A 15917-nucleotide genomic window follows, 5' to 3' on the forward strand; every position below is an offset into this window, starting at 1 on the left:
TTAGAGCCAGGGACATTGAACCCCATTGTGACAACATGGAATTTGGGTTAGATATATTTATCCGCCCTACTTAGAAGTACCCAGCGTTCGCAAATAGAACACGAGGTGATTAGATCAGGGAAATCAACCCGAGTAGAGAAGCGATGTTTATATAGATTTTCAAATGTTTATTTCAGTATTTATCTAACTTTGGACGCTTTTCATACATTAAATACCCATGACCATCCTCATTAATACCATCCCGTGGTGAAATCACCAGACCTCCCACGAGTATAAGCCGGCCACATACGGGCCAAAAAATTCAAATCATTTCTTGTACTTGTTATAAGTGTCGATGATCTTCTGCACTTCGTCCCTCGAGCCGAGGAACACACCACTCTTGTCGTGGATATGCTCAGGGACGACGCCTAGAAGGCGCTCCATGCGAGAGTTCACAGCGAGACCACCAGCGTTCTCAAACACCATAGCCATGGGCGCGCACTCGTACAGAATACGCAGCTTACCCTTGGGGGCCTTTTTGTCGGCCGGATAAGCGAAGACACCACCGTAGAGCAGTGTCCGGTAAGCATCAGCCACCATACTACCAATGTAACGAGCACTGTAAGGCTTCTCTCCCTCGGGGGGAAACTTCAGTGAGTGGAAGTAAGCGTTAGTCCACTCGTCCCAGTAGCTGCTGTTACCCTCGTTGACGGAGTAGATGGCGCGCTTGGTGGGGAGGGTCATGTTGGGGTGGGTGAGGATGAATTCGCCCAGAGAGTTCTCCAGGGTGAAGCCGTTGACGCTACCGTTGCGCATGGTGATGACGAGCTGGGCGGAGGCACCGTACATGGTGAAGCCGGAGGCGACCAACTCGGTACCGGGGAGGAGAAGGTCCTTGGGGGAGACCTTGTTCTCGGGTCCCAGAACGGAGTCGGGCAGCTTGAAGACGCCGAAGATAGTTCCTACCGAGACGCCAGCGTCCAGGTTGGAGGATCCGTCAATGGGGTCGCAGACGACTGCATAGCGGGCGTAGGGGTGCTCGTCGAAGACGATGGCTTCTTCTTCTTCTTCCGAGACGAGGATACGACATTTACCTGAGCCACGCATGGCGGAGATGAAGACATCGTTGCCGATTACGTCGAGCTTCTTCTGGTCATCGCCTGTGGTGTTTGAGGAACCTGCCAGTCCGGTCAGGTTGATTAAGGATGCACGACGGATGTAGTAGGCGATGGACTTGAAGGAGAATTGAAGAGCGTGGCAGAGGAGTCTGGAGGGGTGGGTATGAACGGTTAGTTTCTCTTTCCTTCAGTGCTGATGCTACAGGGGCTATGGGTATGACCGTACGTGAAGTCACCAGTGGCTTCTGGCACCTTGGTTTGTTCTTCCGTCAAGAATCTTGTGAGGGTGACGATATCTGTGTTGATATTTTCCTGTCCCACGGGGGGCGCACCGTTGTTCTCGTGTCCGGACATGATGATGTTGATTTGGGATTCTTTAGCACCGAGGGGGATATGCGCAGATTGTTCAGGAGGGGAGATCAAGTGGTTCTGGGGTGCAATGGGCCAGTTTAAAGTAATGCGCAACCTCGGTTCAACGGAGAAAGCAGGAAGACTAGGGCACCAATGGACGTGAGGTGATAATGGCCGGGTTGAGAGGAGTAGGATTCAAGTACGTAAGTCAGAGATTAGGTCGATCAATAGAGTATACCAAACTGGGAGTCTGGAAGAGCAGACAGAGGAAGTATAAATAGTATAAACCGTATAAATAGAATCATTGAAGGATCTTAATGATCACCGTCCACAGGGTCATAGGAGCAATAATATTTTGCCGGTGGAGACCAAGAGTGAGTAAGGAGAACGTCAGTCCAGATCATGGACAATACGGGATCGTTCCATTGACGCAATCATCTCCTCCCCGCAGTCCCCGCCGCTCTCTTCTCTCCCGGCTTTTCCCTGTTTTTACTCTTGTCCGCCTCCGATTCCCCCCGCAGTACAAGAACCGGTCCGTAGGGAAAACTCGAATGGGTTCGAGATCGACTATCCATGCTTCTGGATATGATATCAATGGTTTCCATACTGGTCGGCAAGTGGGAAGGTAACGCGTTCCCATGGATGTACCGATGCCAGGTCCGATCTCTTATCAGCAACACAATGGGATTGAAACCATGTTACATACAGTAAAGTAGTATTGCCCAAAGAAATGCCGCATGAAACAGATAGCCCCTGGTCTGCGTGGTCGTTCTCGCGCAAATTAAACCCATAGCCGGAAGTGGATATCTCCTGGTCAGCAGACGCGACAATTTTTGATCGCCCACGTCAAACTATTCTTGAACTATTCGAGTCTCGGCCGTTCTGTGAAGCAATCCGCTGCCTCTTGTTCGGGTTTCTTTCCTCCGTCGATCGCACCCTTTTTTTGGTCAGCTGACTGGGCGGCGCTTATCTAAGCCATTACCTACTCACATCCCGTGACTCGTTCCCGTCTAACCGGATTAGGCCTCGGTAAAATTAGCTCCGGTGGGAGCGCAGCTTGAAAAAGTTCGACACGCTTGTTCTTTTTCTTTTCGAAACTTCACCTTCCCACACAACAGCAACAACAACAATCCTGGCTGATGGTTGTTCACCTGAAATGGTTGGGCTGCAACATCCATCAGACTTGGTATAACCAAACAAATATAATTGCTCAATGATTTCATATGCTCACACTGGGCGTGGACTAATCACTAGCGACTTGCATCGCAGGATACTCTCTTTGGTAAGTCCACTTTGTCTGACTTGTTCTATTTGATCTTCTTCCACATCTTCCATCATGATGTAACCTACAACCATTTACAAACTAGAGTCTTTGACCTACTTGGCATGAAAACTCGGTTTTTGCACGTCAGTCTGATCTGCTTGCAAAGAAAGCTTTCTGCTCACTTGCATTTCAATATGAAAGCACATTGCTGACTTTGTGTCCCACAGGACTAACAATTCTATGACATGCGACAAACAGAGGAGCCGATCCTCACTTGCAGTAATGGTACGTCCTGGCTTTCTTTTTCTTTTTTCTATCACACTGTCTAGCATGATGCTTCACAACAACATATACGCTGGAAATTACCGACTGAGACCTTCCGGTCGTTGGCGATACATCTTATGGCACATTTCTGATCTGCTACCTTATTTAATTCGTTTGATCTCTCATTCTCACTTGTTTGATTGTGTACTGACGGTCAAAAGAGTTTTAGTAGGTGGCCAGTAATGCACACTTGAATGCCTTGGTTCCAAGTGCCTTATTCTAGATGGTAAGACTCTCGACCACTCTATCTCTTTGCACCTTTTCGAAGATGAAACGGCACTGGGCTCCGACGGCGTTCGACAGACGACCGGTCTTGATGGATATGCCCTTTTTGCGGCAGGCCTAGAAAACCTCGCCCACTGAGATCACACAATTACCCAAATATCTTGATCCAACAAGACTTGAGCCTGGGGCTAATGGTCATGGATAGTGTCACATAAGCTATGTATAATATATCAAAACTGTTAGCTAAAAGGTAAATATCAACTTGTCTCATAACTCCCAAGCCTCACATGATGATCTCCTTAGATGACGAGTCTTATTCGAGTTATCGATGCTGACACCATCTTTTTTTTACCATTCATGCATTTCTGACATACACCTTTGGCATAAATTTTAATGGAGTTCCCGTGAACGTTGCTGACTCTCGTGCCATCAACAGACAGTCAAGACCTTCTCTAGCTTACCAGACCTCTGGTCTCGTGGCTCGCAGGAGGCCAGTTACTTGTATGTAGGCACCTTGCCCTGACTCCAGTTGTTTTCGACATCATGATGAATCGACATTAAAACAAATGACAAGCATATGTCCAAGTCAGCATTGCTGGCCAGGACGACAACTGTCACGACTGATTAGTCAACAATTTGTCTTCGTCTGTCACGGCCTTGAAGCAATCGAAGCTGATTGTATGCGCAGATTTTATAGATCGCATACAAGAACACCTCGCCTTGGCCAACCAATGTTGGCCGGGCATGGATCAATTAATGTAAGTTGAATCTGCTTTTCCTCGCGTCACCCTGCCTTGATACCTGTACAATGATGATTTTCTTTTATTTTAATCACGACGGTCAACATAATCAAATACATTGATGACCACCGCCTGTGACAGGGCATTTAATCTGAAATACCCTCCATCAGCTTGATTTGCCAGATTTCAGCAATTGCTTGTTCCAGCGCTGACTTTGGCTTTAGTGGCTTGAATGTATAGCAAGAAAAGGTGATTTCGCCATTCAAGCTTTCTTGGTTCATTGGATTGACCCAAGGACCCAAGTGATAAGATAGTGCCTTTCGCTGGTTAAGCACATCCATACGTCCGCGACAAGGTTTACAATATGCACTAGCTGAAGTTTAGCAATACTCAAAATGAACAAGATCTGTTTTGTCAATACTGGACTGTTGTCTTACCGTGTAGGCGCTCATGAGCCAAGTTAAAAGTACCATGGCCCCCAATTACTTGCAGATATAAACCCTTTTTATTTTGCGTATCCTTTTTTCCCCTAGAGTCGGTTCTGGCCCTGGCACGCAAATTGATCGTCTAGGGTGTTTCAAACGACTGCAAGCCTGGTTCTAAATACAGGATCAATCTAATAAGATGTGATGAGGGCTCTGGTTTGCCAGGGCGGTCTAGGAAAGCCGGGGTATTCGACCAGTGAGCGGCCGCAGATCCCGTGCCCTAAGCGCCAACAAGACGCCGGCTGTGATGAACTTGCCAGGCTGCAGCTCACTAACCACATCCATGCCCTTCTCGTGTCTGAAGAGTCTTGTCTCTTCCAGATTCCATCCAGGTGGCCCCAGATACCCAAGCCTTGGGTGTGTTATTTTTATCTCAGGTGGATCCCTCGCGTTATCCCCGTCAAAACGGCCGATGCGTCTTGGGGGGTGCAGGCTGGTTGGCCTACGGAACGTGTTGCAAAGAATGGAAATTCGCCTTTCTCTCTGCCCTTCTCGTTGACCTGTCACGTCTGGTAGGCTCGGGCCTTCCTTTTGCTCCTCTTCCTAATCTTATTGCTGCGCACGGTTTTTAGCCATGGCTTCATCTCTGGTTGGCTCTTAATCTCTTCGGCAGTATGAATAGGTGCGCGGGCCCCTCATGCCCACAAGACTGTCCCTCTTCCCTTGAAATGATCTGCTTTCAGCGTCTCACATTACTGATTGCGATTTCCAAGTAGCTGGTGGCCTCCAAATACCGTTGGCGACGAGCCGCCATCCTGGCCAACACCTCATGCCAGTACCAGCAATCAGCCATCTCCCAGCCGTCGAGAACATGCTCTGCAACCGCCACCTTTGACAACGACTCTGAATGGTCCGCAGTTTCATGGACTAGGTGTCGCGCTTGGTGGAAATTACTCGTCGACCCCTCTGTCAACGACCTCCTTATCAAGCCCGTTTACGCAAGGCCAGTCTCCTGCAACTAATACTCCGGGAGGCGTAGGAGTTGGGTCATCATCTATGGCTGCCAGACAGTATAATGTCCCTTACAATCCCCAGGATTGGGGACCTGTAGGCGGCTCGGGGCAATCCACTTATCCGCAAACAAATAGCATGACTCGAATCATTTCCCAGTCGCGGCAAGCTGGATCTCATACAGGTCTGTTGGGCCCATTTTTTATCTTCCATTTTTCAATTTCGTTTCTGCTTTTCTTCTGAATAATTTTATGTCATCACGGATACCTGGGTCTTTGCCTGAACCTCAAAAGGTCTTTTATCAAGGCACGCTTAACATGATGTATATAGATGCTTCTCTTTCGCCTCCGCCGCCGCCATACTCGCCACCAAGCCAGCCCCAGCAGCAGCATCATGCGCGAGATAATGCCAATCATAATACATCAGGCAGAGGCTCAGCATCTCCAGGGGCGGTATCTTCGTATAATGGAGTACTACATGGCAATACTGATGCCCCCGCGGAGTATGGACAGCGTCCCATCCCTCGCACCCGTCCGTTATCTATGGTTCATGTGGGCGACACGGGGCAGAATAGACATGTATCACTTCCGCCACCTCCACCGTTATCACAAGGGGTGTCATCTTCCAGATCATCGTCTCGACATAGAGCGGATGTGTATCAAGAGCCAAATTCACTGAACGCAGGATCAAGGCCCTATATTATGGTTTCTCAACAAGACAATTTACATCCATCTCAGTCAAGTAATTATAATTATATGGCGGCCACTACCCAACAGGATGATGTCACGCGGCCCCCAACCTCCAGGCGAGCCGTTTCTGCGGGCCCCGTTGTGAATAGCGCCGGTACGTCCCGGGCTGCAAGCCAGTCTCGGAGTAGCTCACCCCAAGGACGAGGGTGGGAACCTGGCATGCCTCTTCCACCACCACCCCCAGGCCCTCCTCCTACTACGAGATCACAGAGTGTCAGTGGCCTGTCCGATACAACGTCTTTGCGACACTCGCAGGTTCAGCCAAGGAGTAGCAGAACTCGACCACCTCCAGTGCTGGGAACTGGCTTGGACAGTATTCCCCCGACTCCAGCTGGCTGGGTGGACGAAGGGCCCGCAGTGGCCCGGCAAAGAGACCAAACGCCCCTTGTTATTGACACGGCGAACATCACGGGGTCCCGTGTTGGAGCAGATGGATCTAGAACTCATGCGCACCCAAACTCCACAAGCAATGGCCTGTTTCGCAGTCCGGCTCTTCGAGACCCGAACACTAAAGGAATTCGGGAGAGGCGAATCGAGCGCAGGAACAGACAGAGTCAAGTTTTTGATGACTTCAGCGCAGTATCGACCAACAGTAACCCGTGGGCCGATGCCCTGGACCAAGTAAAGCCATCGAATCTAGTCCTTGAAGACACGAATGCTGTTTCTGATAGTACAAGGAACCAAACATCTACAAGAGCCACCCCCAAGAGTAGTCATAGCTTGGGATCTGATGGGCAACATGTTACCTCACGGCCTAGAGCCTCGTCGACTGGATTGTTTTCGAATCGATCTTCTTTTTCGACTCCAAGAGGCGAGCCCAGCCCCGTTGGACCAGCCCGAGGATTTGCACATACTCCACCGTTCTCCCCGGGTGGCGAGAAATCATTAGGATACCCCAAGACAGCCTCGCAGGCCTTGCCCCCAAGGGCCCTTCCGACTCCCCCATTGCAACATGGGCAAGACACACGGCCACCCTCTCGACCTAGTTCGAGAGAGGACCGACCGGTTTCTCATTTATTACACTTGCCTAATGATACTCTGGCTACTGTCTCAGCATTAGCCCCACGCCGAGTACCATCACAGAAAGGCCCCTCTTTGGATTCTGTCGTCAACCAGGACATGGAATTTGTTCAGAGAGCCGTACAAAGACACAAGGCCTTTATAGACAAGGAGGCAGACGCTACAGATGAAGCGGATGCTCTAAGAATATTCACGGAGTTTATTATATCTGAATCCCAGATCAGGCGTGAGAGATATGCTAAACTATGGGACTCCGGTTCATTGGATATCGAAACCGTGCGCCATAGGCTATTTGAAAAACCTCCAAAGCCACAGGCTTCGCCTGCTCCGCTCTCTAGGCGGCCATCAAGGGGTGCTCCGAGGCTCGATATACCCCAATCACGTCCCGAATCTGCTTGGTGGAACAACTATCAACCTTGCTTGTCCCCGATAGCGAGCCTTAGTATGAGCAATGATGGAATGAGCTCCCGAGGACGTGCACCGAGTCGTTGGTGGGAATCAAAATCAAGCAGCGAGGGAGGCGAACGAAGAATTGAACGTTCAAAGCGTGAATCTAAATATATGGGATTGCCTCGCGAATCTCTTCAGTGGCCCCAAGGACGAGATCCTGCAGAAGGCAGAGATATGAGTTATGCATCCGAATCGACAGACCAGTATGCAGCTTACGGCCCGAATGAATACCCGCCCGAGAAGGTGGGCTGGCACGAAGAGCCAGCCTCGTCGGATTATTCAAGTACGGTTGGGCACAATAACTACGGATATACCAAGGAAACTCACAAAATGGATGTGTCGAGGCTGATTACTCTGCCACCGCCTTACCCTCGGCACCATCCGGCCGTCAACAATAGCCACCCAGATCTGGTCAACTATCGTACTCTAGTTCGATCAATTAGCGATCTTTCTGTTGTCAAATCCACCAGAGAACGGCATCAATCGGATATGAAGAGCCTGAAGCAAAACCACCAGGAGAGGATGCAGGATAGCCGTCGATGCTTTAAGGCCAATATCCAGAGCCAGATCGAACAGGGTAGCATTAGTTTTGCAGAAGCCGCGGAGGCGGAGGCTGCGCTGATTATGGAAGAGAATAAGCTTGCGAGGGAGTTGGCAAAACAAGAGCTGGATGGCTACCAAGAATCAGTGCTAAAGCCGATGCATGCAATTCTCACTGAACGAATCAACAAGGCCACTGCTTCCATTGATGAATTACAGAGCAAGTTGTTCGATGATGCTCAGAATGAGACCCCCGACCAGACCCAAGAAGAAGGCGATGAAAAGCCTGAACTGTTAGAGAAACTCACGCAGCTCAAATGGCTATTTGAAGCTCGAGAGCAGTTACATCGCGAAACATACGACCTAGTCAGCGACCGAGATGAAAAGTACAAGACCGTGGTCATACTGCCTTATCAGCAGAACGCGAACGAGGAGAAAGTGCGGGAAACGAACAGCTTCTTTGCCAAAGATGCCTTGAACCGCCGCGTTAACCACGAGGCAAGCGCATTGGCTCGGCTTGAATCCTTTTTGAATGTGGTTGAAGAGAACGTGGTTCGAGGGGTCGAGATACAGCTGTCCGCCTTCTGGGATATTGCACCGTCTCTCCTCACTCTGGTCCAGCAGGTTCCAGTGAGTCTAGCTGGGTTTCAGCTCCAGATCCCTACGAATGAGTATGAGGAAAATCCAAGTTACCAGAATCATCCGTTGCAATATCTCTACACTCTTCTTTCGCATGCGGAAAAATCTAGCTACCAATATATCGAATCGCAGACCAACCTCTTTTGCCTCTTACACGAGGTTAAGTCGGCTGTCATGAGAGCGAATTGCAAGCTTGTGATAGCTGAACGGGTCCGATTGGGAGAGGACGAAGACCATGTACGGCGGGAAATGCAAGAGTCCCGCGCGGATGAGGAGCGGTCTTTGACACATGATCTAAAAGATAAAGTCACTACAGTGGAAGGGCAATGGACGGAGGCCCTGGGAAGCGCCATACAAGGCTTACGAGAGCGTGTGAAGGAACAGCTTATGGATGAAGCTGGATGGGAGGAGCTGGAACAATTGCAGGAGTGATGAGCGTTGGATGAATTGTGTGTGATGACCATATTACCCCGACGAGCCTTGGCTCCAGTCTTTGATTTGATTTGCTTTATGTTGTTCTGTTGAAGATACCCAAATTATTCGTTCGCTACTGTGTTGATCAAGTACATACCCATTTTACTACAGGTCCTTGCTATCCGTGATGTATGTAACTTACTATGCAACTTCTTAGGGTTGCTTACCAATTTGTGCATTCCGCCCACTCTCACGACTAGCGCTCACGTGACCATGGTTACCTTCTAGAGCTTTCCTTCCGAATCCTTTTTTTCTCTTTCGCCTTCAACTTCGGTTGAGGGGATACACTGTATTATTTAAGTAAACTCTGGTTCCCCCCAACTCCACCGCGGTACTTCCCTTCCTCTTGTTCCTTTCTCTACCGCATTGGACCTGGTTGATCTACTTTTTACAGCGTCTTAAGATTCGAGACGTCTTGCCGTAAAACTGTGAGTACCCCAACTTTTCTTTTCTTCATCCCCTCCCCACGGATGCAGACTTTTTTTTTTTTCCCCAACCCACAAAACCTCATCCAACTGCCCCGCCGTTGGATATGGTCTGCCCCTCGATGATGAGATTATATAGCTGGCACCAGTCAGAGAAAAGATGGATTTCGGTTCATCTTTTGTGTTGATTAGCTCCGGTCCGGGAACGCTACCTGTGATCACTGAGAAATATCCTATGCACCTCGTCTTGTATGCATCAATTGATTCTTCAGACTAGATGTACTGACTTGGATTTTGCAGAACCTAGCATTGGAACAGGCTTAGAGGAAAGGCCTCCCATCCATCCATTCAGGGTTGGGTGTCTTTTGTCAACACTGCAATAGAGAAGATTTTCTTTTTTCTTTTTTTTAATCTTTACATCAAGACCCACTAGCAGTTCATAATAAATTTATTTAAAATACCAACATCATGGTTCTGCACAACCCCAACAACTGGCACTGGGTGAATAAGGATGCCTCCGGATGGGCCAAGGATTACCTGAAGGAGAAGCTCTGCGCGCTTTCCGCCGAAGAAAATGGTGTCACCGCCAAGATCTCCAACCTCCTGTCTATGGATGGCGACGTAGACGTCAGCCAGAGAAAAGGCAAGGTCATCACCTTGTTCGATGTCAAAGTACAGCTAGAGTATGAAGGTTCGTGAACGTATTGTGTGCTTCCCTTGTCCGGGGCACAACTAAATTTCCTGGACAGGTAAGACCAAGGACGAGGAGTCCGTTAGCGGTACTATCACCATCCCCGAGGTTGCCCACGACACAGAGGAAGACGAGTATGTTGTATGTTCCCTTTCTCCCTCTCAGAGACGGCCAACTGGGGATGGTAGTGCTGACACTTCCTGTCTGGTGTAGTTTGAGATTGACATCTACTCTGAATCCTCTTCTAAGCAGCCGGTGAAAGACCTCGTGCGGTCGAAACTTCTGCCCCAGCTCAGACAGGAGTTGGCTAAACTTGCACCCGCCCTGATCGGCGAGCACGGCAAGGATATCCAGCATGCCCCCGGTGAGAACCCATCTAAGGGTTTCACCGCCCCAGCCTATCACCCGCAGACTAAGAAGGACACTCCTGCCCCCAAGACGACCACTACTACTACCGGCAGCAAGGTTGCTGTCAACACTACTACCGTGATTGCCTCGGATGAGTTCCGTACCACCGCCGAGGAATTGTACAACACCTTTACAGACCCCCAGCGCATTGCCGCTTTCACCCGCGGAGCGCCTCGTCAGTTCGAGGGTGCCCAGGTTGGCGGAAAGTTCGCCATCTTTGATGGCAATGTCACCGGAGAATATACTAAGCTGGAGAAACCGACTCAGATCGTGCAGAAGTGGCGATTGGCCCAGTGGCCCGAAGGTCACTTCAGCTCCCTTGAGATCAACTTTGACCAGAACGATGTCGACGGCGTCACCCAAATGCGTGTGTCTTGGACTGGAGTCCCAGTTGGCCAGGAGGATGTCACCAAACAGAACTGGGAAATGTACTATGTTCGCAGTATCAAGCAGACTTTCGGGTATGTTCCCCCTCGGTGCAGTGTTTCGTAGCCAAATCTTCCTTACCATGGCTCCCAGTTCTCGTTTCCAATATTGGAGGCAATGGCTGATCTCGCTCTTCGTACTTCTTTTTGCTATAGGTTTGGCACTATCCTCTGATCTCGTGCGCCCATCTTTGGAAGTTTGACGATTCGAACGCCGATGGTGTGTACAGATGACCTGGTTCTGTCTGCGATCAACGCGCCCTGTAAGGGCTGGCGTATCTATGTTTTGGGTCGACTGAATTGCGTTCTTGGAAAGCAGACACTCTGTACCTCACATCTGTGCCTTTTGTGATACACCTTCCCCTCTTGCATCTGAGGGTATGGTTCGACGATTCCACGATAGAAATCCATGATAAGATCAATGTAAAACGAATCAATAACGAAACCCCACGGTTGTATACACCCTATCTCTGTCTGTATGGCTTTTGATAATCACACTTATTTACGATGAATCAAATTTCCCTTGACCCTGTTAATTGTTTCTCTAACCCTTTATAAACATTTTAGATCGTTAAACAGTTCAATCGTATACACCCTAACAAGAGCGAGTTTACAGAGTCTTTTCAATCATCTCAATGCCGTACTCCTCCTTAAGAGTCTTAATTAGGGGAGCACAGATGTCCCAGGTCATGGGAGCAATGACACCCTAAGAACAAATCGTTAGTCGAGCCTTCATCTCATGTGGTTTCAGAGCTAGGATAGAAATAAAGAACGTACTCTCTTGTTGATAGTGCCATCAAGCACCAGCTGGACAGCAACACCACAGGGTACACCGACAGTCTTAGCCATAGCAGAGTAACCACCGATCTCACCATACTCGCACATGGTGCTAGTGCGTGTCTCCTTGGAGCCATCCTTGTGCTCGATCTCGAACTTGTGCTGCAGCATAACCATGTCACGTTCTGTAGGGCCGTACTGCATCTTCTTCTCGAGAGTGGCACAGAGGGTATCGAGAGGGTTACCGCGGGGGATGATCTGCTCATCAGAGAAGATGCCGATCCAGCGGAGACCCGCGATAAGGCGGTTGCGCTCCTCGTTGTTGGCGAAGGAGGTCTTGGAGGCGATGGCCCACTCGAGGTCCTTCTCGGTAGCCGTCGTAGCGCCCAAAATCTGCTTGGTGGCATCCTTCCAGGCGATGGGGGAGTTGAGGAAGTCGGCGGGCTCATCGCTCAGGAAACCGATGTCGACCAACACCTTGATCATCTCAGGGAAGCCCTGGTAGCGGAGAGTGCCACGGATGATGGTCTGGGCTTCGGGAATGTTGTAGCGCTCGCTGTAGGGAGTCGAGTCACGGTTGGGGTATGCAACGAAGGCGAAGCCAGGGTAGATGTAGTAGGGCTTGGCGGTAGCCATGAGGTCGGGACCGGCGACGCTGACTTCCTGGCCGTCCTTGTAGAACTTGGCGGCGTTACGGAGAGCGAGAAGTACACCACGGCTGGACCAGGAGAACTTGTAGCCCAGAGGGTTGTTGGAGCATTCAGGAGCGGGAAGGCCACCACAATAGGAGAGGAAGGAGGTGATCTTGCCACCCTCCTTGTGGACCTGTTGTTCCCACGTTTTAGCAGTAGTTCTATGGAGTCCCCTGATAGTATATTTAAATGAAACGTACCTCGTCAATAGTCTTGACGGCATACAAGTGGTCAATACCCTAATTGCAGGTTAGCCAAGAATGTAAGCTAATGAACAAACGTCACCCGCCCGAGAGTACGTACAGGATCCAAGCCAATCTCGTTCATGACTGTGATGCCGGCCTTCTTGCACTCCTCGTCCAACTCGAGCATTGCGGGAGAGACGTAAGAAGTAGTGACAACATGCTTCTTAGTACGGATAGCGGACTTGATAACAAGGGCGTGGAAAGTATAAGGGATCAAGGAGATAGCAAGGTCGACCTGCTCGAGAGCCTTGTCGAGAGCGTTGGCATCGTTGACATCCAAGGCAATAGCTGTGGTGTTCTTGAAACCCTCAGCGAGCTTTTGGGCGCTTTCGATGGTACGGCAGGCTATAATGCAGTGTAGAAACCAGACATTAGAGATCATATAACTCTTAAGGCGTCGGTTGGAACTTGATCAGAGAGGATGATAGCCAAGGCCCTCCATCCGCCGATGCGACAGTTGAGTGATGACGAAGATAGAGAAAGGAGGGAGGTCCAAGTGAATAGAAGCGTCAATGGTACATACCGACAGTGACGTGAACGTTGGCCTTGCTCAAAACCTCAACGGTGGGCTTGGTAACTAAGATTCAGTTAGTGGTTGAGCTCAATGCGGGGCTCCTCATAGTTCTGAATGATAGATATATGAATGGAGGCCAATGCGATGGGAGACTGACCGAAACCCGAGCCCAGAAGGAGAACCTTGGAACCAGCAACCTGACCAGGCATTGTGACAATTCGAGAGAGGGATATGTATGAGTAGTATGTGTCAAATGACGGAGAAGGAAAAGAAAGAGAGTCAGTTATCTTGTTGGTCTTCCCCGCCGGCAGTTGTGGGATGACTCAGTCACGTGGGTCCACTTGGGGTCGGCGGTATCGGAGGTGTGGATTATCATATTAACTAAGAGGACGTGCTTAACGCATTAGAGTGATGTGGATTGGCTCTATATTCATTATGTATGTATGCGCTTCCCCAGAAGAAAATGCAGCGGTGGGTAATGAATGACAAAAACTTGAGACATGGATATCCGTCTAACAATCAGTACCAAAGGAGCGAACTCCAAACTCCGTATGTTCCAATGCTTGCTGGGCCCGGGCTCCCCAGGCCAGGGGGGATAATGGTTCTGCTTCACGAGCCCTTGACCTTTGCACTTGGGCTCAAGACTTGGTCGCTCAAACCGTTTTCAGATGATCCGGCAGCGTCGCCATCGAAATCGCCTTCCGCATCCGGATTCTTCCTCGACTTCGAAACCCTTCTTTGCCACCCTAGCAGAACTGGCAGGAAGTGCCATAGATCGAATTCAGGCCAGAGGACGTCCAGAAAGACAATATCCGTGTCCTCATCACATTGCCAGAGCATAAAGTCGCTAAGACGCTCCACTCCAGACGTGCGGACCAGCAAGTCCAGGGGAGGGTTGTCCTTCGTGTGTAGATGGTCTGATAAGGTTTGCCGCGTGATAGTCTCTGGTGACAAGAACGCTGGGGTTTCCGACTCGGCACTAGCGCCCTGGGTTGCTTTCTTCACACTCATACTATCCTGGTGGCCAGCGAGATCAAGGGTCGTAGATGATGAGAAGGCAGAACCAGTCTCGTAGACCTTATTTGGACGATCGTGTTTCGCAGCTCCTTCCTCTCCCTGGGATGAGGATTCGGAAGTAGATTCAATATCGCTACTTGTATCCTCGGCCTTTGTATTTTGGTTCCGTGCTTGGATATTAAGCGCAATATGACTCTCGGAAAACGGCGTTCGTAGGGATGAGGAGCGCGGTCTTAATGGTTGGCTGTAATCTGCCACGGTGTCACGGATAGCACTGGTGATTTCGTCGCGCGATGTATATGGGAAACAGATGTTGAGGACCCGGTCGCCGTTGGCACTTGTCATCTCCATCGCCCGATTCACCGCTTTGAGGACGTCAGGCCTGAGCAAATCCAGCCGACCCAACACCCGGACCTTTGCGCCATATCGATCAAGTATCTCTCCATGCTGGGCCATCTGCGACAACTTCACCCTAGCCATTTCCATCAGAGCATCCACCTCGAACTTGGAGCGTTTGAAATTCTCGATACTAAATGCGTAAATTGTGACAACTTTGACTCCACTTCTGTAGCAGACCTCAAGAATCTATTTGTAGACACCATTAGTATCTCTCTCATCATGCATCTGGAATAGAGCGGCGGGCAGTACGTTCGGAGAACGCAAGGGACTGTTTGATATAGAAAACTAGCTAGACGATTGCCGAATAGAGAAGAGCGGTGGAAAGGAAGTAGGAGAATAGGATGATGAAAAGAAGATCAGCGCCTACCCTTGCCAGCGCCTCAAATCCCAGATTGTGTCCCTCGACTGTCTCAATCCCATGAGTCCTTGCAAACCTTCGGTTTCCATCCATCACGAAAGCGATATGTTGTGGAACTGGCCCCTGCTTGATTGCTCCAATCAGCAGCTCTCGGAGTTTCGATATAGCCATCTCGATGGGCGGAGATGCAAGGAACCATTTCCGAAGTTTTGACAGGTGCATTGACGTCGCCATTTTGATCGATACAAATATGAGGAACTAGCGAAGACCTCAGGAGCTTAAGGGGCAAATAAAGAAAACCGTGGTGAGAGGCGTTGCAAAGGACGAAGTCGATAGTTGTCAGGGACCAAAAGCGAACGGTCTAAAGGGTAAGGTTGAGCGACGACAGGTCTCTCGGATCCTAGAATCCACCGGTTAACTAGAGACGGCGCGAGATCCTCTGTTATAGGGCTGTGTTCATCAGGCTACACTGTTTTCTTTCACCACGTGCAAAAGTTGTTCTAATTTTGGTTGGCAAAGGCGAACAAGTGTGTGATAGAGACAACCGAGTGGTAAGTCCCCCGAGCCAATGAATCCAGAAGATCAATTGAAGGCAGCGAGAGTGTGCTCGAGCAAACAGGAAAAGGATACTTCATGGACTGTGATTTGGGAGACGTA

General features: G+C 49.8%; 5 protein-coding genes across 5 annotated transcripts; 2 read left to right on the forward strand and 3 right to left on the reverse strand.

Annotated features, from left to right (window-relative positions):
* Positions 1-7: 7 nt before the first annotated feature.
* On the reverse strand, positions 8-1608 carry fbp1 (fructose 1,6-bisphosphate 1-phosphatase). The gene is made up of 2 exons (XM_032078565.1): positions 1324-1608; positions 8-1246 (listed from the first exon to the last, which is right to left on the reverse strand). The coding sequence occupies exons 1-2, from the start codon at positions 1449-1451 to the stop codon at positions 307-309; spliced, it is 1068 nt and encodes a 355-aa protein (XP_031941265.1). The 5' UTR covers positions 1452-1608; the 3' UTR covers positions 8-306.
* Positions 1609-4678: 3070 nt separating this feature from the next.
* On the forward strand, positions 4679-9595 carry BDV37DRAFT_120408 (uncharacterized protein). Its single transcript, XM_032078568.1, has 4 exons — positions 4679-4998; positions 5059-5108; positions 5200-5621; positions 5768-9595. Exons 2-4 carry the CDS (start codon positions 5101-5103, stop codon positions 9265-9267), a joined length of 3930 nt encoding a protein of 1309 aa, XP_031941266.1. The 5' UTR covers positions 4679-4998; positions 5059-5100; the 3' UTR covers positions 9268-9595.
* Position 9596: 1 nt separating this feature from the next.
* On the forward strand, positions 9597-11714 carry BDV37DRAFT_119726 (AHA1 family protein). The gene is made up of 5 exons (XM_032078563.1): positions 9597-9737; positions 10035-10425; positions 10484-10566; positions 10639-11294; positions 11415-11714. The coding sequence occupies exons 2-5, from the start codon at positions 10203-10205 to the stop codon at positions 11431-11433; spliced, it is 981 nt and encodes a 326-aa protein (XP_031941267.1). The 5' UTR covers positions 9597-9737; positions 10035-10202; the 3' UTR covers positions 11434-11714.
* On the reverse strand, positions 11606-13895 carry lys9 (saccharopine dehydrogenase (NADP+, L-glutamate-forming)). The gene is made up of 6 exons (XM_032078564.1): positions 13644-13895; positions 13496-13549; positions 13031-13317; positions 12928-12966; positions 12036-12860; positions 11606-11964 (listed from the first exon to the last, which is right to left on the reverse strand). The coding sequence occupies exons 1-6, from the start codon at positions 13693-13695 to the stop codon at positions 11869-11871; spliced, it is 1353 nt and encodes a 450-aa protein (XP_031941268.1). The 5' UTR covers positions 13696-13895; the 3' UTR covers positions 11606-11868.
* On the reverse strand, positions 13731-15886 carry BDV37DRAFT_120558 (undecaprenyl diphosphate synthase family protein). Its single transcript, XM_032078570.1, has 2 exons — positions 15270-15886; positions 13731-15088 (listed from the first exon to the last, which is right to left on the reverse strand). Exons 1-2 carry the CDS (start codon positions 15492-15494, stop codon positions 14096-14098), a joined length of 1218 nt encoding a protein of 405 aa, XP_031941269.1. The 5' UTR covers positions 15495-15886; the 3' UTR covers positions 13731-14095.
* Positions 15887-15917: the final 31 nt, after the last annotated feature.

Source organism: Aspergillus pseudonomiae, assembly GCF_009193645.1.
Source record: "Aspergillus pseudonomiae strain CBS 119388 unplaced genomic scaffold BDV37scaffold_34, whole genome shotgun sequence".
Taxonomy (NCBI): Eukaryota; Fungi; Ascomycota; class Eurotiomycetes; order Eurotiales; family Aspergillaceae; genus Aspergillus; species Aspergillus pseudonomiae.

What these genes read in the sequence shown, in the direction of transcription:
- lys9 (XM_032078564.1), bottom strand. Translation starts at nt 13,695, where the DNA reads ATGCCTGGTCAGGTTGCTGGTTCCAAGGTTCTCCTTCTGGGCTCGGGT. An exon ending in CCTTCTGGGCTCGGGTTTCG is followed by an intron (nt 13,550 to 13,643) that starts GTCAGTCTCCCA and finishes ACTGAATCTTAG; the next exon opens with TTACCAAGCCCACCGTTGAG. An exon ending in CAACGTTCACGTCACTGTCG is followed by an intron (nt 13,318 to 13,495) that starts GTATGTACCATT and finishes ACTGCATTATAG; the next exon opens with CCTGCCGTACCATCGAAAGC.
- BDV37DRAFT_119726 (XM_032078563.1), top strand. Translation starts at nt 10,203, where the DNA reads ATGGTTCTGCACAACCCCAACAACTGGCACTGGGTGAATAAGGATGCC. An exon ending in AGTACAGCTAGAGTATGAAG is followed by an intron (nt 10,426 to 10,483) that starts GTTCGTGAACGT and finishes TTTCCTGGACAG; the next exon opens with GTAAGACCAAGGACGAGGAG. An exon ending in CAGAGGAAGACGAGTATGTT is followed by an intron (nt 10,567 to 10,638) that starts GTATGTTCCCTT and finishes TGTCTGGTGTAG; the next exon opens with TTTGAGATTGACATCTACTC.
- BDV37DRAFT_120408 (XM_032078568.1), top strand. An exon ending in GCAAGCTGGATCTCATACAG is followed by an intron (nt 5,622 to 5,767) that starts GTCTGTTGGGCC and finishes TGATGTATATAG; the next exon opens with ATGCTTCTCTTTCGCCTCCG.
- fbp1 (XM_032078565.1), bottom strand. Translation starts at nt 1,451, where the DNA reads ATGTCCGGACACGAGAACAACGGTGCGCCCCCCGTGGGACAGGAAAAT. An exon ending in GAAGCCACTGGTGACTTCAC is followed by an intron (nt 1,247 to 1,323) that starts GTACGGTCATAC and finishes CCACCCCTCCAG; the next exon opens with ACTCCTCTGCCACGCTCTTC.
- BDV37DRAFT_120558 (XM_032078570.1), bottom strand. Translation starts at nt 15,494, where the DNA reads ATGGCGACGTCAATGCACCTGTCAAAACTTCGGAAATGGTTCCTTGCA. An exon ending in GATTTGAGGCGCTGGCAAGG is followed by an intron (nt 15,089 to 15,269) that starts GTAGGCGCTGAT and finishes GTCTACAAATAG; the next exon opens with ATTCTTGAGGTCTGCTACAG.